General features: G+C 44.0%; 2 protein-coding genes across 4 annotated transcripts; both read left to right on the forward strand.

Moving 5' to 3' along the window:
• The first annotated feature begins 3,480 nt into the window (after positions 1 to 3,480).
• On the forward strand, positions 3,481 to 9,400 carry LOC121588515. 2 transcript variants are annotated; one of them, XM_041906548.1, is made up of 3 exons: positions 3,481 to 4,426; positions 7,568 to 7,990; positions 8,162 to 9,400. In XM_041906548.1, exons 1-2 carry the CDS (start codon positions 3,865 to 3,867, stop codon positions 7,888 to 7,890), a joined length of 885 nt encoding a protein of 294 aa, XP_041762482.1. In that variant the 5' UTR covers positions 3,481 to 3,864; the 3' UTR covers positions 7,891 to 7,990; positions 8,162 to 9,400. The 2 variants fall into 2 exon arrangements, with proteins under 2 accessions (XP_041762482.1, XP_041762483.1); XM_041906549.1 differs by having other exon boundaries at positions 8,167 to 9,400.
• A 3,475-nt stretch (positions 9,401 to 12,875) lies between these two features.
• On the forward strand, positions 12,876 to 16,823 carry LOC121589198. 2 transcript variants are annotated; one of them, XM_041907916.1, is made up of 2 exons: positions 12,876 to 13,335; positions 14,865 to 16,823. In XM_041907916.1, exons 1-2 carry the CDS (start codon positions 13,008 to 13,010, stop codon positions 15,932 to 15,934), a joined length of 1,398 nt encoding a protein of 465 aa, XP_041763850.1. In that variant the 5' UTR covers positions 12,876 to 13,007; the 3' UTR covers positions 15,935 to 16,823. The 2 variants fall into 2 exon arrangements, with proteins under 2 accessions (XP_041763850.1, XP_041763852.1); XM_041907918.1 differs by having other exon boundaries at positions 12,876 to 13,308.
• The last annotated feature ends 8,058 nt before the right edge of the window (positions 16,824 to 24,881 follow it).

Here is a 24,881-nt window from a genome sequence, read left to right on the forward strand (position 1 = left end):
CCACTTATCGTTCGGTTCGACCGATCGCTCGTTCGATCGATAGATCGTACAAAAACCGTTGTAACCATACGATACGATTACAGCGGACCGCTAGACTGCGTCCATTATCGCTTGATAACTGTACAGCGGCTTGCGGATGGACACGCTTCAGTCATTAGTATCGATTTGGAGGAATTCGGGTCCGAACCCCGCTTCGGTCGTTGCAATCAAGGTGCGCCTTGGGGTGGAATAGCTTTTTTTTAATTAAAAATGCATCCACATTCTCCTGCACCAGATAAAGCACCAGTATCGTGATAATGGCTTCATATAAAAACGGGTTTGATGGTTGTGATAAATTCGTTAGCCTCCAAAACGAGGAAAGTAGGTTGATGAAAATGTAATAAAGCTTACGCACCCAGTCTAAGCCGGTTTGTAGGGACGCGTGAACTCATTCTAAGGGAGGTAAAGGTATAGCTTATTGTGTTTAAAGTGTGACTAATTTTCACTTTTCATCTCAACCATTCATCTCCCGACGATGATTGTTGCAAACAAATAGCTGGTGGTGGTTGCTGATCCGATCTAGCACTTGATCTAGCGGTGGCGATAATCTCAATATCTAATAATGGGAATTTAATCAGACCACAGTGCCCGAGACTGGTGCAGCCGGTATGCATTTCCCCTTGTTGGTTCCTTCCTTTAAAACCCCTGGCTGGTGGGAGCTGGCGGGCATTATTGGAAGGAGCAACTGGAAGGAACTTTCTCTCCCTGCCCCAGCTCCCTGCGCTTGAGGACTAATCATGTTGTTAATTTTACCATTGTGTGGTTTGTTTTTTTCTCTCTCTATCTTATTTTACCTTTTCGCTTTTGTACGTTTTTAATATCGTTTCAATTTCGTTGCTGCGGCTAATCAAAAGTGTATGAGTGATCGCTGTGCTTCCGATCGTGCAAGCAGGGCGAAAGCCTGCGCAAAAGCCTGTGGCAGTAAATTGGGTATCCATTTGCCCCTAGCGCACACACAATTTCGGTATGACAAAATCCGGCGAGGCAAGGAACGGTTCCGCCTGCCCTGCGCGAAACAAAAGTGAAACTCTTCCCGCCGCGGACTGCCGGGCTCGCTTGAGCAAACACAGCGCAGGGCCACTGGGGGGGGAGGGGGGGGGGAAGGAAGAGCGGAAAACGATACCTTCCCGGTGGAATGGCGCTCCGATGCTCCGGATTAGCGGTCGTGCATGAAGAAAAGTCGTTAACATAATTTGTTGTGTATGTGTGTGTGCGTGTGTCTCTCTCTATGTAATCACAGAATGACGCGAAATGACGGCCACGGCCAAGCCCATCAAACAGCGCCGTCGCGGTACGGCGCTAACGGGAAGCTTAGCGATACCTGTGCCCGTCCGTCCGTCGCCCAAGTGCAACGGATCTGTCGCCAAGTGTCGCTCAAGATTGGGATATAAATCGAACTGTTAGTGGTGGGAATGGTGGAGGGAAACAGTAAAAGGTTACTATCAATTCTCCAAACACACTGCGTACGGTAGAAGCGCGTTGGCCGTCGAGGGGGATTTTTTTTATCGTATCGTAGGGTACGATGGTAGCGAATTAAATGCTCCATGATGGGGTTTCGTGGAAAGCGAGTTTCCACGGCACGGTTGGTTCGGTGGATGCCATCAGCCATTTGTGGACGATTTTAGCTAAAGGGTTTTCCAAGTCAAATTCGAATTCTCTCATAATTATTCAACGCCTCCAAGATGTTTTTCCACAGCTGTCAAATGGTGTATTTGCTTCATAATGAAATTTCAGTTTTTACACCTAAATTTCAACACATCACAAAGAACTGTCAAACACACTCCAGCTGAGACGTGTTGAAAATCATGCTGAAGAAATGAAAAAAATATGATGAAGGAAATGAAATATCAGATTCATGTGGATTAACATCTTGCACGCGGTGAATAACAACGTTTGCATTCAAAACTGACTGGGAAAACCCTGCCTAAACTATATTTTATAGTATACAATAATAATGTATAAAGGCCGGGGTACATTGTCCGCACTCGCTAGTATAATTTAAATTTTCACTAGCGGCTGGTGGAAGCTTTTTTTGGTCATCGAGGGAATGGTCGTCCCGGATCTCAAATTAAAGTATTATTTACATCATTTTTCGATGCGAAAATGGCTGAAATACTTGCACTATATATTCACTTATCAATTACAAAGCTTTTCCAGTCCAGTCCAAGTAAAAGACATGGAAAAATTCTGAAGTTGCTCTAAATTTTTTGGCAAAATGCTTCGGTCAGCCACCGCCAGATGCGCTATTGAAAATCGAAATTACACTAGCGAGTACGGACAATGTCCTCTGGCCTTAATATCATGAATTACAAATTACAATAAACTAAAAAGCTTCCTTTTATTTCATTTTAAACTTTATTTTAGCTTTATTATCAAGTTTCATTTGTTTTTGATTTTTTTGTTTATTTTTTTCTACTTTTTTATGTACTTTTTTTAAATTAATTAGTTTAGTTCAGTTCCTTTTTATCGTTTTTTATATAATCATTCATTAGAGTATTTATTAATTTATTCAAATCCTAGTTTTGTTTGATTATATATTTTTATATAATTTGATATATTTTTATATAATTTTTTTCTTACTATTCTTATTATTTATTTATTCTGGTATTTGCTTTACTCGTGTTGGGCTTTTTCGTATTGGGCTTTATTCGTATTGGGCTTTATTCTTCATGTTTTAATTTACTTCTTCGTTCACTTATTTTAGTACTAGTTAACGTATTTATGAGGCTGATTTTTACAATTCAGCTTCAAGCATTGTTCCTCTATAAAAAAATAATAATCGTATTATTTTTTTATGGACATAAATGTGAAACATGACTAGTTATCTTTTTATTATAGGAAAAATTGATTTTTAAATGATGCAATATGGGTTCAAGTGAAACAAAATGATTTAACTTTGTTGCAAACCAAATAAGAGCATCTTCCGATAGAGAGCAAGCGCCACCAATAAGTTAGCCACCAGCATTAGATATGACATGGTGTTTTCCTCAGTTTTCGGGAGGACACATAGGGTGTGAGATGAAAATCAATTTTGGCATATCTTTCTCTCATTTTTCCTCTGGGTTCTGTGCGGTTTTTCTTGCCTGTGTTTCCGCCACGGTTCAGTATCTTTTTTTATTATTAATGGCAACCAAACCAACCGCCTTACCCAGCTCTGAGCACGGTTGAGGTTAGCTTCCACCGACCTTCCCCCTTACCTTGTGTCCCCTTGCGCACCTCCTTCCCGTGTTTCGAGTGTGTTGGTGTGATCGTTCGCTCACATAGGCTTTTCAACCTTATTGGGAAAGCATGGAAGAAAGCACAATGGAGGAAAACAAGAGCATCCGGCGCGTCAGCCACGCGGGTCCCGCGGGTTGCGGTGTGCCCGGAACGCGCGCGCTCGAGCTCGCCGGAGCTTCACAGATCACTTCCCAAAAGGTTCGTCTCATTCGCGTTCTGGCAGTCGCGCCGACGGTTGGCAAAAACGGTACCGACAAATCAGTCGAAAAAATTAAAAAAAAAAGAAACAACAGCTCGCTAGAGGCCGTGTGTGTGTTGTGTGGTGTAAAGAGTTGATGTGATTTCGAGCTTTACCCTAGAAGGGAAGTGTGGTGACTTTTAACCCGTAAAGGAATGTGTTTTTGGGAAATGCGCACGGTTGCTAGTCGTCTGCTGTTTTGAGGTTGAATGTTGCGATTAGTGTTTCTCTTGCAAAGTAATAGTTTCTCCCTGGTAGTGTGTTCAGCGAACAGCGTGAACGAAACCACGCTACTGTAAAAGACAACGCACTTTGCACTGTGAACCCCCGAGGATCGTATTCCTTCAATCGAACACCACGCGAATGCTATGTACTCGAAGGATCGGCATCTGGTGTGGGTGCTGCTAGTGACAGCAGGCGCTCTGCTGCTGGTGCGATGCTGCAACGCTGCCGAGCACGTGCCCGGACCGAGCGGACGAAAGCTAAGCCACGGATTGGCCGCCATGCACCACAACCATCTCGTGCAGCCATCGGAGGCCGGTTCGAGCGAAAGCGTAAAATTTAGCGCCAACCGTGTACCGCAGCACGTGCCGTATGCTGTACCGGCGCCCTGGCGTAGGACGGCCACCGTCAGCACTCCGCTTGCTGGTGGGCCCTGGGCGGTACGGAAACCGCTGGCGAAACCGTTGGTACGGGGTGCGGCCGGTGGTAGTCGGAGCCGCATCAACAATCGGTCAATGACTCGCTTTTCCGAGGTCGAAATTCCACCGGGGCTGGAGCAGCAGCTAGACCTGCCGGAACTGCAGCGACCGTCCGAGGTCCGTGGCAGTCGGCTCGATGAGACTACGGGTGGGCTGGTGGAGCTGTATCGCAGTGCCGAACGATCGCGCGGGATCGAGAACCTCTTCTGGAAGTACTTTGTCGATAATGGTAAGTTTCGTAATTGAATGTTGAGACGTAACGGATACGTCTGTGTGTGTATGTTGTTTGTTGGGGTTTTGCTGGGAGCTATCCGTTTTCGGATAAACCATTGAGGGGTTTGACCATTCGGCCAAACAGAGAGCACTTGAGGGTGAAGAAGGTGCGCCTAGTGGTTGAAAGAGGAATTGTTTTGAATGAAAGGTTCAGCTGGTCAGTGAGAATGCTCAACCTGTGAGCTTTAATCGTTTGTACCGTTACTGTGCCTTGCTGTTTGCTCAGTCATGGTGATGGCATTTACCGCACGCTTCACACCTGCTGGTTAGAAGCAGTTGGATATTGGTTACATAAGATGGAGATCATTTAAAGGGGCGGTTATTGTTGTGCTTATTTTAGTAATAATGGAAACGGAAATATTTGGCCCTAATGAGTATGGCTTAGTCCAAAAGTTAAACTATTTATCTTTGGTTCTTGGGAACTAATGCGTATTGTAGGATGTTGTCAAGTAATCAATCCAGAGGATAATAACTTTTTAATATTGTTCGTCGGAGAAACGACTTTCGGAGCCACAGCCTGCTGCACCATATGAGTATTACATAGCTCACTCAAAATTACAAGCATGCTAGCTAGATCAAGAAAGCGTTCCATGTACGTCCTTGTAGGTGGTAGCGTAATTGAATCAATAGCTTCGTTTTTTCCATTCCATAAATGTAAGAGTACGTTGATATTTTCAAATTATTTTTGTCTTAATGGCTGGTATTATTGAATCCGTTCGTAGCGGGAACGTACGGCGCTCACATGAAATTCTAGGGATGGCAACACATTTCTTTCAATGTCTTACCCTATTTATTTATGTTATTTATTTATGTACTTTTGCCTGTTATGACTTGAAGCCTCGTATAGTCTAAATTAGCAATAATCACTATTAGACCGACTATCCTGAAATAAGTAAATCAATCAAGTCATTTATAGCCAAACCCATTGGCGGCTAAGACATACCTAGTACCACTGCGGTTATTGCTTAAAATAAGTATAAGACGAGCTGATTAATTGTAAATGTAATTAATTGAAATTATTCGATTTGCTTTCAGACCGTCTAGTTAAAGTTAAATATCTTTAACCCCAGCATGCAGGCCGTAAAGTTCAGTATTAAAATCTGATTAAGCAGAGGCAGATGTAGAGTGTTGAAAAATGTAGGCCCCTGTCACTAAAATATTAGCGGTACTTGTAATCCTTTGGCCCAGAAATACAGGGTCCTCCTGCGGCCGTTTAGTCTGCTTACCATTAAAGCTACTGCTTCTAAACAGGTTATATTCTAGGTACTGTGAGGAAAGCATCAAGTCATGGATAAAAATTTTCTTCGTTTTTCATCTCTTTGAGTGAAGCAAAACATATGAATTATTTTGTAATAAAAGTAATGATATGAAACGCACATTATTTTATTGTGTTAAAATATACATGTATTTTCCTCATTGAAACTTTGAATGAATTGAACCTATATGCAACACTGGGAACCTGCACCATTATTAGTATGTCTATATTTAGCAATTTGTATGTAAATTGGAAACTAGATAATAGAGCCTCATAAGCTAGAAAACATTGTAAGGAAGCATTATTTCAAAGATCACATATAATTTTGATTGCAGGACACTACGTGTTTAGTTGCTTTTATTTGTCACAGTACTTGACTGTAGGGTACTCTCGAATAATTGAATTTAAGAGTCTACATCCTAATTTAACAGATTTAACTATGTGCAAGTTTGCTTTCGCTTCGTTTGTGAAGTAGTTCGTTTCAAACAGGATGCTGACCGTTTCTCGACAATCTGTAGTATCGAACTGCTTTCCAAAACGGTTGATGAAATGACAACCAATTTATTAAAGAGCTGCTCCTTTACTAGCGTTTTCTATTCATTTAAATAAAACTTAATCTTAGAATCACGCAACGAGTAGCATTATAGACATTGGTAGATTGATCGTATGAGAGGGACACTTAGTAACAGTGTAAACTTGATTTGAATATTTAACGAAGTCGACGAGAGGCTATCTGGTACTCGTTCACTATCATTGAATTGATTCACAATTAGGTTCAATATGTTTCCATACCAAACAGACTGTACATTAAATAGCACTACAATATTTTTTATGTGCTGCGTACCATATGCTAAACACTATGAAAGTTGAATACTTTTCAGGGAAAGTGAAATGGTTGTGAAATTAAACAAAACGCTCCCTCCTGCTCTGTTTTATAGCGAGAAAACAGATCGTTACTAAGGTGCACTGGTTAGTGAAACCACTAACAAAGGGAAACGACTATTGGCAAATCACTCGATGCCTAATTTATCCACCTAATCAACCTAATCAAGCTTTTCGCAAAATAAAATAACCTACTCGAAATTGATGCAATTATCGTTCAGCCACAGACGGCACAAAGCCTGAGCGGGAGCAGTGAAGGCACAAACCGACATATGCTTGTTTGACCAACGAACTTCGCCACCGGAAAACAGCACGCACCACGTGCAGAAGGTGCGCTCCGGGCGAATAAAAACCAGATAAGCCCCAAAAAAGGCGAGCATTCGTCCAATCTGCATGTAGCGCAGTGACTAGACAACCGCACTCAAGTTGCTTAATTACCGCGTTGGCCCCTTTCCGGCCGGTAGCTCATCCAAGTTTTTGGGAATAATGCTACTGGGAAGGTATTTCTTCTCTACTTCCCTTTTCTACCCCCTCCTTCCCTTTTTTTGTTGGTGGATGTACGGGGTGAGACCCTTTTCTCCCCATCGGCGACTGTGGTACCATACCGTTAGTATGCGGAAAGCAAAGGAGCGAAGGGAGGGTGTATGCCGAAAAGGACGGGACTGTGGGAACTTAATGACCCGCGGTTTAATTGTGTGTGGAAGGAAGCCGGCCATCGATTGAGGTCAGTCACACTCGCTTGGCTGGGAAGAATGGTGCTACCGGCACTGGGGCCAGCTAGCGCCGTTGTCACACGCAAGTACGTACCCATCCGTACCGCCGATGATAGGGTTAAGAATAGAAGGCAATTTTTGAGGAGAAAATCACACCCTGCATAGACGATTCGTTAATCCCGTCACAAATCCACCAATGAGCTACCATGAGCGCGTACGGTATTTTGTATGTGTTTTGTAATTCCAGACGTTTCCGCCTCCACCGAAGACGAGGGCGACGACAACACCGGTGCTGAGGATGCTGAGCCGCCCGGTGGAATCGACAGGAACGCAATCGACACCCAGGACGGTAGCGTGTCGGCGAAGGAGGAGGAGGGCCGCAAGAAGAAGTTCCATCTGAAGAAGAAGTACAAAAAGTTTCTGATTCCGCTGCTGCTCGCGTACAAGATAAAGTTCCTTGCATTGGTTCCGGCCATCATCGGCGGGCTGATACTGTTGGTGAAGTCGGCCGGGCTGGCCGGGTTCTTCTTCGCCCTCTTTACGGCCGTGGTCAGCTTGAAGAAGTACTGATGACGATGCGGCATCACTGTCATCACGCAACCGGTGGGGCGTTGAGGCCGCACTGGAGGAAGAAAAGGCGTGTCGGCGATCGTCACATCGCGATCGTAGGGTAAGTGTCGCCGCGCTCCTAATGTGGGCCAAACAAAAACTTCAATCCAAACGGTACTTTCAATCAATAAAAAAGCCAACCTTCCGAGATGAACGCACACACAAAAAAAAAACATGATTTTCACCCGCAACTCTTCTCCTTTTTCTTTTCTGGCACGCTTTCTTTCCACAGGGCAGCCGGGGGAACACTAACGCCACTTCGAGCGCCACCTGAATAAGAGCGTCGCGAGCGAGGGCAGAGATGGCGAGTCGCATGCATCCCTCTAATTTATTATCGATTTCTGTAGGCTTAATAGGCAGGACCGGCAAAGGGGTGACGACCCTGGACAGTCGTTGGTAACTCCCGCCCCTCCATCCAAGAAGTGATCCAGACGGCGTCAATTAGAAAATAGCAAACGCATTGCGTAGTGTGTAAGCAGAGGGTTCCGCCCGGTGGGCCAGTGTAACTGATGAAAACGCGAGCCTCCCGAAATGGGGACGGTAAGGGCACTGGTAACCACTGGTGCAAAGGTTTGCATGCTATTTCGGCGATTTACTTTTGTTCGGAAAGAGATACATTCCGGCAAAGGGTTCGTCCAACGTTTGCGTGGAAGGAAGCGTTTTTAAGGGGAGGTAAAATTGTTAGGTTAGGTTAGGTATGGCTTAGAGGTCGAGGTTTTTTTTAAATATTTATCCCGGTATACGAAGAAGCGGTAGCGTACACCCGCCCCAAGGGAAACTAGGTTGATGCGAAACGTTATGTGCGTTCCAGCACCCCGCTTTCCCCTCCCACCTCTATCTAATGTAAGCGTAAGCAAAACTGCGTGGAGCGCGAAAGAAAAGTGTAGATAATTAAAACTGAAACCAAATTGCGTCTGACATATTTATTCGTTCGGCTATTGTGTGTGAGAAAGGCAGTTTTGGCTGTCAAAAATATGATGATGGTACGCGTAGAAAAGGGTAAGTAGACGAGCGCTTGTGTGGGTCCATCGCATCACAATAGGGGGCTTCTGGAGCGTCCGAAGCGGTGAGGGGTTTGGAGACTGGAAAAGAGGAACCATAAAAGTAGTACCAGCATGTGTGTAGCGGGGTGTAGTACTAGCAGTGGTCTGAATACAGGGGCAGTGGTGGCGGTGGCACAAAGAGCACGTTGGTTTTTAAAATCGGTTCAATCGTTCCGTTTCGTTGCATTCCGAATCGGGTGGCTAGCGGTGGGTTTAAGGTAGATCATTTCTGCGAATGATTGGCGGCCACTAGACAAGCCGCTAGACAGCGCTGATAATGGGTGGGAAGGGGGTGAGCACAACATAAGACATGCTAGGGGCGCGTTAACACGTGGAGGTATGTATTTTCTTTTCAGCACGTGTGTGCTTTCGTGTGGTCAGCGATGTGAGCACGGATAACGGTTGTAGCAACATGTCATAGGGACGCATCAGGCCAGTTGGGATGTAAAAAATATTGATTTACTCATTTTAGATAGTTATTGGATAAAAATATAAATGTATTTGATAATGATTTTAAATAAATAATGACAATTGAACTTGAACTTCACACTGGGTGCATATCTTAATTTCTTATCTTTCATCTAATTAGTACACAGTGCACCTTATGGTATCGTGTAACCGCTCGTAGAGCGTTTTTTGCTTTCAATACCTTATTGATTTTCCCCCATAGTAGGATGTCCAGTCCTACGTATGGCGTAACGGTCCATTCGGGGCTTAAACCCGGGCTTAAACGGGCATGTTGTTGAGTCGTACGAGTTGACGCGGGCTGATGACGACTGTAACATCGCGACATGAGAGTAAGTAATAAGTATAACTTGTTCCAAGAACTTTCAAATTAACTATTCCACGTATTGCCGAATCGTTGGATATCAGGTACTGCGTATCGTGAGAACTACCGGTACTTATTTAGCCCATTTCGACCACGAAGGCTATCTGCAAATGTAAAAGCGGGATGGTAAGCAGAACGTAAGATTCTATGGGATATGCTGTCGGTTGATATATCGTCATCAATACTCGAGAAATGGTTCTATTAATTATGATTCGATACATGTTTAATGTTTCAAAGTTTTCGCATCAAGATAAAATATTGATAAAAAGAAAAAAAATATTACAGTGGCCTCTGGAAATTAAACGTAATAAATTCGAAATGTTAATTGTTATTAAAATAAGTTTTTTTTTAAAGTTAGTTGAATCATTAACTCCTACATCAATTAATAGTATAATGTATAATGCTGATAAGTCCCACCTCCTACCCTAAAACATGTTTGAGAAGGACGGAAAAATATTTGCGATAATCGGCCGTATCGGGGTGGTCGTTCGTCGAAGAACGTTCGTCGCTCATGAGTGGACAGGGTTGTACCACTAGGATGGGCAGAACAAAACCTAGACGGTTTTCTAATTTTTGATCATAGAGGGCTATGAAATTAGTGAAAATGAGCGTCGTAGCGAACGTTCCCGGGAACGAACGACCACCTCGATACGGCCGAATATTACTCTAAGTTTTAGAATGAAGTCGTGATCATTCACGAGTAAGTGGTGGCATCGGACGATTTTCCAAAGAATCGACGGAGTTATACACACATTCAAAACGATCAACAAAGTTCGATCATGAAAAATCCGTCTAACTCCATCGAATACAACCAGGACACAATTTCTACATGCATATGGCCAGTTCCACTGGTACCAACGATGGTTATCACCAACACTAAATCTGATTGTTCACTTTTACGCGGGCGTGTATCAAACTTAAATGTTGTCTATTTCTTTTTTTTTCTAATTTGTCTAATATATCAAGAACAATCTTACAGGCTTTACCTAGCCAATCGGGCATCGTCAAAGCGTTAACGGTCGCCGTAAATACTTTTTCAGGCGACGTAAACCCTCAATTGGACACTGTCATTTCTATTCGGGCTTTGTGAAGTATGAATCGGGCAAAGTACAGAATGAAAGTGTCCTATTCTTGAAGGTGTCAAATCGGTAGCTCCGGTGTGTTTAATCCATTAATTTGTATAAAAATACGTAGTTTTCATGTTGTTAAACTTAGTATGTATTGTTTTAAAGTGTTAACCTAATTAAATCACCAAACATATAATATTATTTAAAAAATATAAAACCAAATTGCATTGTACGGGCTTGAATTAAAAATAATTATATAACGAATTTGAATAACTTTTATTTGTAATTTAACTTAAAAATAGTGAATTTACTTACAGATCAGTTAAACTACTCGCAAAAAAGTATTGTGTTACAACTAGAAAGCAAGAAAATATAGAGTAGGGCGCATTCATTCTGCACTATGCCCGATTCATACTTCACAAGGCCCGAATAGAAGTGACAGTGCCCAATTGAGGGTTTACGTCGCCCGAAAAAGTATTTACGGCGACCGATAACGCTTTGACGACGCCCGATTGGCTAGGTAAACCCGGTATTACTAAATTAATTAGTTTATTAATATTGCGTGCTCCTTTATGTCATAAGTAAAAACAAGAGTAAATCTCGTAATTGTTTAGAAAAATACATCACGTTATGTTTAAATATTTCGTCAATGATGAGAAATAGAACAAGAAAATAAAAACTATGTCCATGATCCTCTCAATGTGAAACCATATGCGACGACCATTTCGATGTTTTATGCGGTGCCCCTGAAACGTATGCAATCCTCGTGCAGTACATATTGCCTACCTGTTGCGTTTGAACAAGCTGAGTTTTCTATTACTACATCTTCAAAGAACTATTTCTATTACCACATCCTCTTTTTCGCGTAACGATCTAAGTGGCTATGCCAGCATACACAGGCTTTCGAGCCTTATCAAGTACCACGCAGCCGGATAGTTAGTTCTTGCTACGGGGAACGATCCAAACGAAGCTTGAGTCCAAAATTTCCACGAATCCACTTTAAACATATTACCTATATAAAAGAAAACATTTAAGCTACAAACTGTTTCTTACTGAATCGAATATTTCTAAAATATCATCTATTCATTCAGGCCGGTCAGATCGTTTAGGGAACGGGTTTGTAATTTTGGGTATTTATTTATTTTATTAGGCTTACTGAAATTGGCCGATCCCGGCCGAGATGGACTAAGGTTGTAGCGCAAAGAATAAGACTTTATGAAATAAATTAAAAAGCAACTAAATAGAACTGTTCATCAGAATCAATAAAACGCATGGAGTATTTTATAATTGTTTTATAACTGTACATCTATACCGAGCAAAAACAAGATATAACATCTTTCAATTCAAACGGCAAAACTAAATCAATACATTAATTCATGAGTCCAACAATTGCATTGCAGCAATGTATCCACCGCAGTTAACACAGCAGCAAAAGTAACGTACTTTCTCTGGTAAACCTCGGCGTGCACTACTCCGGATCCTGCATTGCTTTTCTCCTGTTTGTTAAAACACAGCTTCAAAGTAACGGAAGTGTGGTCAGAACACTGCTCGCCAATTACGTGAAACAATGTCTTCCGTTGTGATGAGTGTTCATTCGTGGCATGTTCTTCATTTCTCTTCATTTGCACAGCGAGTGTGCAGACACGTGCCGGGTTGTGGCTGTGGATAATGGCACGCAACGATGGCGCTGTGTACGCCCGTTTCTCTATCTCTCTTTCTCGTCTTATCAGCGCAGAAAAATGGGCTTCCAATTAACGATTGCACAATTGCGTAACAGAGAGCCCATCCTGAGCGTTTGCGTGTTGTATGGAATGGGCGTTCCGATGCATAACTGGGTGAGGGTCCGTAGGGTGGTTGGTCCGCGTCTGCTTTTGCTGAGAAAACTGCGTGGCAGATGCAATCTAGTGCGCGAAAAATGGAGGTGCGCAACGAGTTGCTTTTTGCACAGCGATAGGTTTTATTGATTGTTGCAGTTTTGCGATTTTAGTTCACCTCCGATTGCTAACCAGTGCGGACCGGGATACCAGCCCGTTCCGATCGAAACCGAGGGTGTGTGGTATTTGCAGCAAAAGGGCCACAAAAAATACCGAAAAGGGATTCAATCGAATTGTTCTAGTGCCAACGGAAGAGCCTAAAACGATGAGTCGGTGTTCGTTGCTAGCGGTGATAGTGTTGCTATCGAGTGTGGTCGTGCTAGTGGCCGGTTCGGGGAACGTGACGAACGTCAAGAGTGATGTGGGCAGTGCGACATACCTGGACGTATTGCGAAGGATAACGAGTCTGCAGGGTGCGGATATACGCAACAATCTACGATCACTACGTCAACTTGCCATACAGCATGGGCTGATCAAAAGGAGTGATATGGCCGAAGATACCGCTGCTGCTAGCGACGAGGAGCAGTCGGCGGAGGGAGAAGAATCATCGCTGGAAACAGAACCGGGTCAGGATATAACGGCCATTGCTGAAGGTGAATGCGATGGTTTGTTTGATTTAGTCCTTAAGATGTCATAAAAGGAGTCGAATAGATTTCTTTTCAAAGTGAAGCTTCAAATTTACATAATGAAATACGGGAACTTAAAGTGATATTTTCAATGACATGAGAGTTAATAATAGAGTGAAGCCAGTAAACAAAGATCTCAGTAGTGTGCTTTTCCAAACAGTGATATTAATAAATACTCAGTTTGAATTAAGGTCGTAAAAATGAAAAAAAATCTTTGAGTAAACTTTGTCATGTTTAACATGTTGGTTAAAGCTTTTCATATGATATATTTTTTTTATGTGTTTATGTATCCAAACACATTAAATTCATTTTTTATACATCATGTTTTGGTAAAGATTTACATTACCGAGAACCGTATTATAAGTTGCGTGTATATTGAATTAAATTATAATTTGTTTCAATTTGTTTTAAATAATTCCGGCTTCTGTTTTTAAATAAAAGCTACTAGTTCTGGATTTATTATAACATTCACTTAAATGTAACCTATTACATCCTTTTAACCTTAAGCTACTAGTAATGGCAGATCTCATTGGTTGAGTGAAATACTCATTAAAAAAAATCCTTAACAGTAAAAATGTACAAAAGAAATATAATGCTTAGAGTTAGGGGTTCATACTCATCCATTCTTTTCCTAAAATCTACTCAAATTGATGGTATAAAGTATGAATTAAAAAGGAAAAATCTATGAACCATAAGTTAAAATAACAAATTTTCCACTCACCTACCGCACGATTCGGTATCGCCCGTTATTTGAAGTGCATTTAAAAGCATGCAGAATTTCTCTGCGAACCGAAGAATCTACAAACTCGAAATAGTAAACATAATTGCTATTATCATCGCTCCCTCGCAACGGCTGCAACGCTTGACGCTTTCTGAACACACAAAAACATTCACATGCAAGCGCAGCACGCACCGGACTTTTGTCACGCGTGATTGCCTGGCAGGGGCATGGAAGAGAGAAATGGAGGCCACAGCAGCAGCAAAAAAAGAATGCGATCCATGCACGATCAGTTCGCTAAACGTTCATGCCGATGGGCGGAGGGGAGTCCGATACACTCACAATGCTTTGAGTTAGATGCACCGAAGCATAAGCAAATCCTGCTCGCCGTTCGATATGTCCGTTGCGAGGCTAACAGGAGCGTAACTGCAGGCATAGTCAGTCCGATAGTCTCGAATAGGAAATTAGGTGGAAATTATGACGCCTGCATGGCCCGGTTAAGATTAATGTTTACTCTCCGTGCACTTGTTAAGTGATTGAATTGCACACACACACACACACACACACACAAAAAAGATATGTTTAACACATCGGCTCATCCGTTCGGTTCGTTGCTGATCAATCGTTGATGTCTTTCGTTCGCGGTGTGTAATGTAATGTAATGGAGCATTTTTTCACTCGTAATTTACCCGTTTAAATTGGATTTAATTTCACGTTTACTCGGACAGGGGGCTTTTTTTCTTATTGTACTGTTTGTTTTGACCACTCTCTTCCACAGGTCGTAAGAAGGGTGGTGGCGGAGGCAGCAACAACAACATTGTGGTGACGGGCGGAGGTGGCGGCCATGACGACGGATCGTACTCGATCAGCATCGAGGAAGGTGGTAACAAGAAGGGCAAGAAGGGTAAAAAGGGTAAAAAGGGCAAGAAGCATCGCAAGCAGAAGCGAAAGGGATGGAAAAAGCACATGAAAAAGGCGGTCCCAATTGGGATGGGCATTCTGGCACTGAAAGCATTACTCTTGCACTTCGTTCTGAAGAAGCTGGTAATGGCAACGGCCCTATCTTTGTTGCTGAGCAAGAAGTCTCTGCTTGTGTCGTCGCTGATTGCTTTGAAGCTGCTGCTACAACAGCCGCACAGTAGCGACAAGAGCGAAAGCAGCAAGCTGGAGGTGGTTCACATTCCGATCCGCAAGGATGCCGGTTTCCACAAGAAGCACCAGCAGCAACAGGTACCGTCCGGCAAGATGAAGCTACCACCGATCGGTACGTCGGCCACGAGCACGACCAAGGCACCGATCGCGCCCAGTCTGTCGCTGTTCGACTCGTACGCTGGCTCGTCACCGCACCAGATCCAGCACACGCACCAGCAGATGGCTGACTTCGGTGGCAAGTACATCCCGCTCGGGTACGAGAGCAACCATTTCCATTTTGATGCGACACCGTCGGTGGCTGCGTACGGCGATGGGCTCAACTCGGTGCAGAACGTGGAACAGTTCTTTGACGATGCGGACGAGCTGCAGTTCGATCGGCAGGACAACGGGTGGGACGGTTGGAGCGGTTGGAATCGGGGCGAGCGGTTCGAGCAGACGGGAGCATCGGCCCCGGCCAGCGGTGTTGTAGCCAGCGGCAGTGATGGTGGTGTAGCTGGCACTAACAACGACGCCACTGCTTACGCCGGCTGGGGTGGAACGGAATATGAGGTAGCACCAGAGCAGCAGCAGACGAGTTACGGCCCACCGAACCGCAGCCGGTACGGGGAAGTGTACGGTGGCTATCGGCGGCCGATGCAATCCAACAACCCTCCCCGGCTACAGCAGCTGTTGGGCAGGAGAAAGCGAAAGTTCTAGTGTACGGGAGCAAAAGCAACCCGGAAAAGGCGAAGAAGCACAAGCGACGAACCTTCGAGAGGAGAATCAAACAGACAGGGTGGAGGAGTTGGTTGAAAGATAGGAGATTGCACCACATTGGGGATAAAAGGTAAAAAAAACACGAAGAAGCTGAAAATGATGCAGCATTTACGAGCGTTAAGCTTCAGAACTTTGAGAATGAAAGAACGAAAAGAGAAGCAGAGACAATAAAAATCCAGAAAAAGGCGAAAGAATTATGAACGCGATAGGCAGGGGAAAAACTTAATTTCATCATGCTTTCGAAAACGTAGCAGTACAACAGATCGAAACCAGAAACATAACTATTTTCGTTTATTTTATCTTTAGAGATCCTACACTTTGATCTTAGCCTTTAGGCCGAGAAGCGATATCTTTAGAGATCCTTAATCTGCGCTGAGTAACTTTGTATTAACATTAAAATATTTGATTTAAATGTCTCCTTTCTGTATGAACACTTCTTCTTCAGGATGTCATGCTTAAATTTAGCTTATTTAGATAGGAAACACATGACAATCTCACGATCGCAGTTTTGCACCGAAAACAAATGGGTGGATAGAAAATGGAAACTCTGAAGAATTGCGCCACCACAGTAACCCACCGTAATTTATGATTATTTATTTATTTATACCATTATAAGCTAGTAGCATGCTTTGCAAGGCAGGTGCAGGTAAGGTTCGCGGGACCGGACATAGGGGAAAGGGCTTGTGCAATTCAATACGAATCTCGTAAGAGCGACACCAACTGTGTGTGTGCTCGTGTGTGTATTAGGAAGGTTAGAGCATCGTCAATTATGCTGTAGAGTGTGTCGAATAAATACATTTGCTTACAGTTGCTCCAGTACGGAGGCAACTAACCGTTGGTAGTATGGTTTGATGTATGGGGTGTAATAAGATAAAGCAACCAAAGAAGGCAGAGAAAGAAAACGGTATGTTACGATATTGGTGTGATAATGATGATCGATTGAGCATTGACGGCAATTGTTTGGATGTTGATGTAATATGAACGAATGTTTTCGTTAATAATTGGCGGTTGTCGTGCAATATAATATTTTTCTTCGAACTATTTGCAGTTGAATCGACGGAAAGATTTGGAGCAAATGCATTTAGAATATACAGTGGCGTCCACTTAAAGTCAGGCACGTTATATTTTCGCATATTATCTGAATTTGTAGCCTAGCTTATGTAAACCCAACATTATCGATTGACCCCTCGAATCGATTGATTGATCGATTGATTAAACGATGTTAGAACCATATTGGCCAAAGTTAACAAGCTACGTGGTCATTTTGCTTCTTGATTGGCCGCGTCGTATTGACTACAGGACTAGGTGTTTGTTGCTTGGGATCCCGCCCCTCATCGAACGTGTTGAGCACGCCAGACTGACATTTATCACGGGAATCTTAAACGGAACCATCGACTGTGCGAGCTGCTTTCAAGGATTGACCTCTATGTTCCTGGCAGAATACTCCGTCGCCGGCCAATGCTGGCAGTCTGATGTTATGCCTGATTTTTGCCTGAAATATCTGACTGATTTTTTTCCTGAGCATAACTGAAGAATGTTCTCAAAAAAGTATTAATAAATTTTTCCTATAAGTGGTCCAAAGAACTGTTCAGGGTGCCCCAAAGTCAGATAATGGGGCCCTTCACGATTCTAGTCATTTTTTTTGTATGGAGTTTGACAATTTGTGTACTCCTAGTTTATGTACTGAAATGGTGTGTATGTGTGTGAATTTCATCATTCCAATGTTTAAGTGCCAAAGCATAGCACCAACACGGGAGCTTATTCTACGCCTGTTAAATCTCTTTGCACCCGTCTGTTTTGGTCTCGCCATTCTTCTTTATGATGGCCTATTTGTCTGCTTCGATGCTCAAACCCGCGCATTGAATTATTTTTCTTAAACGTACTTGCGATTTTTCTGACAGTCGCGCTTAGAGTTGGCAATTGCGAGGTTTCAATTTCCCTTATGCACATACATGTCGCTTCAAACCCATTTGTGTTGTCCATTTGATATTCACACGTTGTATGCCGGCGCTGCGCTCTTCCAAGAAGTCATTCAAACAAATGTTTGTTTGTTTTGACCTGAGACCACGATAAGATACAATGAGGTGATGCTTCAAGTGAAGGTTCGCTGTAGTTTTGATTAATTGTTTCAGACACGTTCAAGATTCTATGTTTTATTGCACTATAAATTGAATAAAATTGATGCTTTCCAGATGGTTCTATGTCTTTGAGAGGCTTAGCGCAGCAGACATGCTACACGGTAACTGGCAAATGATACGCTCGAGATGAATGTTTGGAAAAAAAAACTGTTAACGCGTTTGCTGCGCCTGAAACCCTTCCTTTTTAGGGTTTAATTCTGTTTTAAAACATCAAAAAACCGCACCGCTCGCACGGATAAAAAAGCAATCGAAAATCATTTTTCACCTGAGCATGGGGCGTATGCCCAAGTGGTTTTGCAGCAGCAGAACAACGCCTGCTCTCACTTTCGATCGGTGTTGCGTTATGTAAGGCATATCATATCCTGCCCCCGGTATGCAACCTTTCCGAGTGTCCCGCCGTTTGTCCGATCGAGTGGTTTACATTATGTCTTGAAATTACCTTTACTTGGGGGTACACACCCTCCCTCGAAAAGACAATGCTATGTATCGCTGCACCCGGCACACCCTTGCGGCACGCCGGGCGGAAGTGTACAAAAGTGCGCGACAGTCAATGTCGGGGCTACGGGGCGGTCGGATTCTGGGAAAAATGACGATGAAGAAAACCCATCTCCATCAGGCGGACGCGCTGCATATTTATGACATGCCCCCGAGCCGTCGGATCCGGTGCTGGCGAGGTGGAAAGACGGCAAAGGGCTCGAAAAAGAAGGAAGGTAAGTTGCAGTGTGTGTGTGTGTCTGCGATTACTCAACAATTGGTCAAACAAAACCAATTTCACTTTTTCACAATGGGCCGGAGCCGTTGGGACACGTGCGTGCGTTTGCCACGGGTGGACATGAAAATTGTCATATTTGCTCACCAGACGCGGTGTGCTGGTGACACTTTCACGCCGAGGCGGATCCAGACACCGCCTACGGGGGCCTTTTTCTCCTCCGGCCGTTCATGCACCAAGCGGTGAGAGATGCTAAAACGTGTCTAATTGCATTTGTACAAACAATGAGGAGCGGCTGAGGCTGCACAGTACAGCGTTTCTTTTTTATTGTGCAGATGGGTTGAAAGTGTGCAAGTCCGTTGCAGTGCAGTCCGGCATGGCAGGGGATTGGGAAATAAAATATTAAAATGAGTGTGTGCAATTTTCATCTCATTTTATTGCGCTGTTTAGGGAAGTGAATGAACAGTACAGGTGACTGCTGTTGCTTTCTATCTTTATGGAGATGAACCATCAAATCGTGAGGTTGTTGAATTATTTTTGTTTTCTATTTTAATGATGGAAAGGACATGGAGCTTTTTCTCTTAGAAGTTACACAGTATTAGGTCAATAGAAATATAAACCAGTTACATATGTTTGTAGCGACTTGTTCTAGGTTTAAATCTAACCTCCTATAATGTGGTATTTGTCTTGCTATTACATTGAGATTTGTGCCTATCATGCTATGAGCTATGATCTGCATTCGTCTCGCAAGACATGAGGTTGTCGAGCACTGGATTAGTTGCTGAGTTACTCGTGTTGACATTGTTTACGATGTGCTCCAGTCGCAACACCTCTTAGTTCTGATCTTTAGCGGCTCACGTGTTTTTAGCAAGAAAACGTTTTGCAGAGAAACAGATGTGGATCATCTTTGTGCTAAATTATTCTTATCCTACCTTCTTCATCCTATTCGCTTACTTACTCACGGCAAAACATAATGGCCGTAGTTGTCATGGATTAAGATGAACAATAGTACCATCGTCAACAATTAGCTTCTGTTGCTATAATCATTTTCATCAGCTGCTCATTAATCATGCTGTAACTAGTATTCTCCCTTCCCTATAAAATTAAGACAAAATTTGCTATGCAGAGAATACTAAATATGTATGAATTTCTGGGTAATGCTCCAGTGCCATCAGCAGCAACGGTAAAGAGTCGGTTTGAAATATGATCCACACTGGGACCAGAAACGGGACACACAATGGCTGTCAAAAAATGTAAATGGCGCGGGTGGTGAGAAATCTTTCGGACCAACCCACTCTACCCCGGCTGCCGCACGAGGTTTTGGTGCATGTAGCTCTAGGAAAATATTCAGCAGCACAATCCGGTCCTTGTTGTGCGGCAGACGGGTTGTGTTAGTGTGGTAGAGAGCGGTTCGCCAGCGCTGCAGATAGCGGGCGACTTACTCATCAGCTGGTGAAAGTGAAATTCTAATGAAGCATTCCGTCTCATCCCCCGAAATAAATGGTTGTGGTGGGGTTTTCCGTCGACGACGACGACCATCGACCAAACTTCACCCCACCTTTCCCCACGTCCCTTAGTCAGGGGGATGGAATTCATGTCAACGAAATATACATTTTGAAACTTGAATCAATGCGACCGAACCAAATCGAACGCCAATCCGTAGGGGAACCGAAGCAAAGTTATACTTCCACACACACACACACACACACACACACACACACACACACACACACACACACACACACACACACACACAATAAAATAGTACAATGCGGAACAGAGAAATGTAAAATAAAGCACACAGCCGAACGAACGGTGCGCCACCGAAGTGGGCCAAATTACACGTCATAGAAAGTGACGACGATCCTGTCCTCCGAACAGGGTGACAGGTTGGGTAAGGTAAGCGAGAAGGACGGGACCCAGTAGCCCGGATACGACCACACAAAACTGACCCTGAACGCGAAGGCGGCTTCCGCGACTACTGGCAACCCTTTCTTGTGTGAGTTCGTTTGCTCCGCCGATCACGAAACAGGATCAAGGAGGAATCGCGGCAAACCGATGTGTCAGTGCACTTTCACTAAACGCTCCACGATTCGCCACGATAAATTCCTTCGACCGTTTTGCTGTCCCAGTGCCCACAGTGAGCCCACTTGCATCCCTTCTCATGTGCTCTCCATCCATCCCCACCCTGGGAACGGGTATTTTGTGCCTGTTTTTGCAGCGTCTTGCACGCGGTGGGCGATCGTGCTGACGGCTGCGCGGCCGTACAGGAAGCGCTCGCGATCCCCGGGACTCAGCATGCAACGGAAGCAGCAATGGTGCCCGGCCGCCACCAGATTACCTAACTCGGTTGATCGATTTTGTAATCCCGCCAATGACGCCACAGCTGCGCGTCATGGTGCAGCAGGTAGGTGAATGTGTCCGGCGCGAAAGGCGGGCAGCAGTCGCACGGGCATTCTTTCGATGCGTGCACAAGATGCCGTTCTCGAGTACGAATTCCTCTGCAGGCGTGTGTTTCAAGCAGTTTGGATCGTTTTGGCTGGCGCTCGAGCTGATGAGCAGGCTGAGTAGGCAGGACAAAAAGACGACGCCACGACGAAACCGCGCTCAGGAATGTCGATTGTTTGCCGGAGGAGAAAGTTTATGGCCATAAGCATGGTCGGGGCGGATCCCGACCAGGAATGGGACCGTCAGCATCATCAGCATCGACAGCACGCTGTCGTGTTTCATCTGCAATCTTTACGCACTGTTCGCACTCGGAGGAAGGCAGCCGATACGGTGGGAGGAACGCAATAACTACACAACTGGAAACAGAAAGATGAGAAGAAACAGTTTTTGGGAGGACACTGCCGGAGCCGCAAAACATGTTGTTGAAGCCTTATTTCGGTACTTTTCGGTGTATGGTAAGGGCACCGTTTCGTTGCTCTGCACCGTGTCTAATCTGGTAAAGGTGTCCCGCAAGAAATAGGCCACCCAAATAGGGTTGCTGCGGTGCCGCGAGATCATCTTCGGTCGGTGGTGCGCGCATACAATTATCATCTTGTCGCGTTCCGCGTGAACACTACTCGAGATTGGTGATCGGCGAAGATAGGACGTGCGGCGAAATGGCAATCGGCGGAATGGAGGTGTTTAAGGTGTGTTGAAAATAGATGCAAAATCCTATCTTTCACAAGGGGGATGATGTATGGCGATTAGCATACGAGCGAAGTGGTGGTGTTTCGGGGCAAGTGTTTCAGAGCCGGAAGGAAAGTTTTCTTATTGCGATTTAATAGCAGGTGCGAGAAGATGGTCAGCACTGCCGGTGACGGATGGTTGTCTGTGCCATTTGAATTGAAATTTAATAGGTGTGGTTCGAGTTGTGTTATAAATGGAAATACTTCAATGACATTAGCTAAGACGTAATTGTAGATTGTAGAAAGGCGTTAATTTAGCATTTCGTTAAATGTGAACTATATTGTACCTAGTTTATAAAAAACCTCCCAATAATAAGATTAGATTTTGAATTTGAATGATAAAAATGTAATACAAAATACACGCTAGCCATGAAAACTAGCAATTATAATGCATAAGCTAAACCAGGTATACAAGCGGGTTGTGCAGAGCATAGTGTGAGATCAATCATTCAAATGTAAATTATTGTTTAGATTTGTTCTTATTTTACATTTTGGCTTTCTTAGCCAACGACGATCATGTCAGAATGTTCGATAGTGCTACTGACGAAGAAAAGTATTTCAAAATATTAAAGGTTATTTTCTTGTTTTGTTGAATTGTATTAATTCTTCGTTCCCATTTATCAATGCTGTCACAATCAATTTCATTACTTTAATTTTAAATTGTCATCTTTTCTCAACATCTTTTGATTGGGCATGTATACAAAACTTTCTGTACACTATTCATTAGCATTCTGCGAAAACAAACATTTGTGTATCTCAAATTTGACTGTTGAAATAAAAAAAAATTATTTATTAAAAATATCATTTCTTTACCAGCTTTGAAAGAAATAAAACGAAATGAAAACAACATTAACCAGCATAGCACGGTTTCACCTAAGATACGTAGCTGCTTCTTCGATCGCCACCAACCGAAAACATAATAACGATCGTGTGCCGCGTTGCTAAGCGCGTGTGAATAAGTAGACCATGCCGGTATCCTCCGAAATATTTGAATAATTGTCACCACGTCGCGTGCTGTCCGAGCGTTCGGGCTCGCTTACACCGCTGTGGCGGCGGTCGGGCTGCGAGAAATTGTTGAAATTCCTCCGCATGAGACGTTTTAATTTTTCCCACTCCGTCCCGTTGTTCTCCCGTACCACGCACCTCCCGTGGCAGAGTCGTCCACTGACCGCCACGCTACTTTCTCGATCGTTTTCAGGTTCGTTTTCATTAACTGCTCATCCGCGATGCCGGCGGGATTGGAACCCTGTCATCCCGCGCATTGAACAGGGGTCAATCAGGGAACGAACGAAGCAGCAACCATTGCACCATGCGCGCCCTTTTCGCGCAGAGCGTCCAAACCGCGCGCTGACCCCAGGATGCATCGTACGCCCCTTTAATGTGGCCAGCATTCCGCGATGCATCTCGGGTCGGGTCAGGATGCAGGAGAAATTTGATTTATGTTCGTGAGCGAGCCCAACCAACCGGCACGGGCACGGGACGTGCGGCGAAATTAAACTCGATTGTTGCACCAGCAGCAGGGTTCGTAGCTGGGTTCCCCCTCCTTGCGTTCAAGTCTTTTGTTTGCGGCGGTAGTGGTAAGAATTCGGGGTGACTTGTTTGATGCGCGGTTTTTTGTTATCTTCGTTTGTGTGGGATAGCTGGGTGTAAGCCCGCGAAAGGTGACAGAAAAGTGCATGGCTTAAAAAAACGACCTGGTGTGTGTGTGTGCATATGCATTTCCTGCCAATTCCCGGTCGGCAGGCTTGTGACCGATGGATTGATGATGGAGGGGTTTTTGCTTTCGCCGCCGTTTATTGTCTGTCGCCCTGTTGCGTTCGGAGCCCTTTTCGGTCGTTACGTTTTTCTTCTTCTTCTGCTTCTTGTACTTCATTCTGTTAAAGGTTCCGATGAATGGCCCAATGGGTTGGGCCTGACAGGTTCGGAGGTGCCGGTAAATTGCAGTCGTTAATCAGTCGACCTTACCGCGGTGCGGTGGTAGATTCAATTGGCGATCGCTGGAGCCGGAAGAGGCCCGCCGCCGTGATGCGGTGCCGGATGCGGTGCACTTTTGTGTGTAGGGTATGCGATATTTCTCCTTTGCGAAGCGAAATTTCGGTTTGCTTTCAACTTGTTTCATCAATTATGCAAAATATCGATACGTTTGCTTCTCTTTCAGGCTGGGCAACCCGAGCGACGGATGAGTTGCGCGACGAACGCTGGCTGGGAATACATTGGTTGGATAATGCATACGTACACCCAACCACACAAGCGCGGACAAAGAAAGCGCTCATAAATATGAGCAACGTTATCATTAGATGTGAAAAGTGTCAAATAAATTAAATAACGCTCCTAGGTCACCGAGTTTGTGCAGAATATTGCATAGATTTCGTTCCGATTACTGTACTTTCCGCACAGGTAAGGAGAAACGCACGCCCGGCACTGATTTATGTGTGTTTAATTTGCTCATTGCGCATGAAAGGTTGGGAAATTTATTTCCGCACGAAAGAGCACCCGATCGATGGGACAGGCAGCTGGAAGAGAAAGACCGATAATGATATGTATCTTAAATGTCGGTTTGATAAGGCAAACATTTACATAGCACTTGTTGCGTTCTCTCTCTCGCACTCTTACGCGTGTTGGGATGGATAAAGAACATTTTTATGAATTGTGAAGCAACAGTTTTGGCATAAAAAGGCCCTACGCTTGTTTCCTTTAAGTCAGATTGTGCTTAGGAGAGTGGTTACGTGTACAATATTCTTTCTGGAATTTGTTTATTTATTTTTTGTTACGATTGTGAAAATGTTATCTGCCATGAGCAGTTAGAAGGAGCAGCAATTTTAATATTTTCAGTGCATTTGATTAAGATAAGGCAAGAAATGGAATCG

The sequence above is a fragment of the Anopheles merus genome, chromosome 2R (assembly GCF_017562075.2).
Source record: "Anopheles merus strain MAF chromosome 2R, AmerM5.1, whole genome shotgun sequence".
Taxonomy (NCBI): Eukaryota; Metazoa; Arthropoda; class Insecta; order Diptera; family Culicidae; genus Anopheles; species Anopheles merus.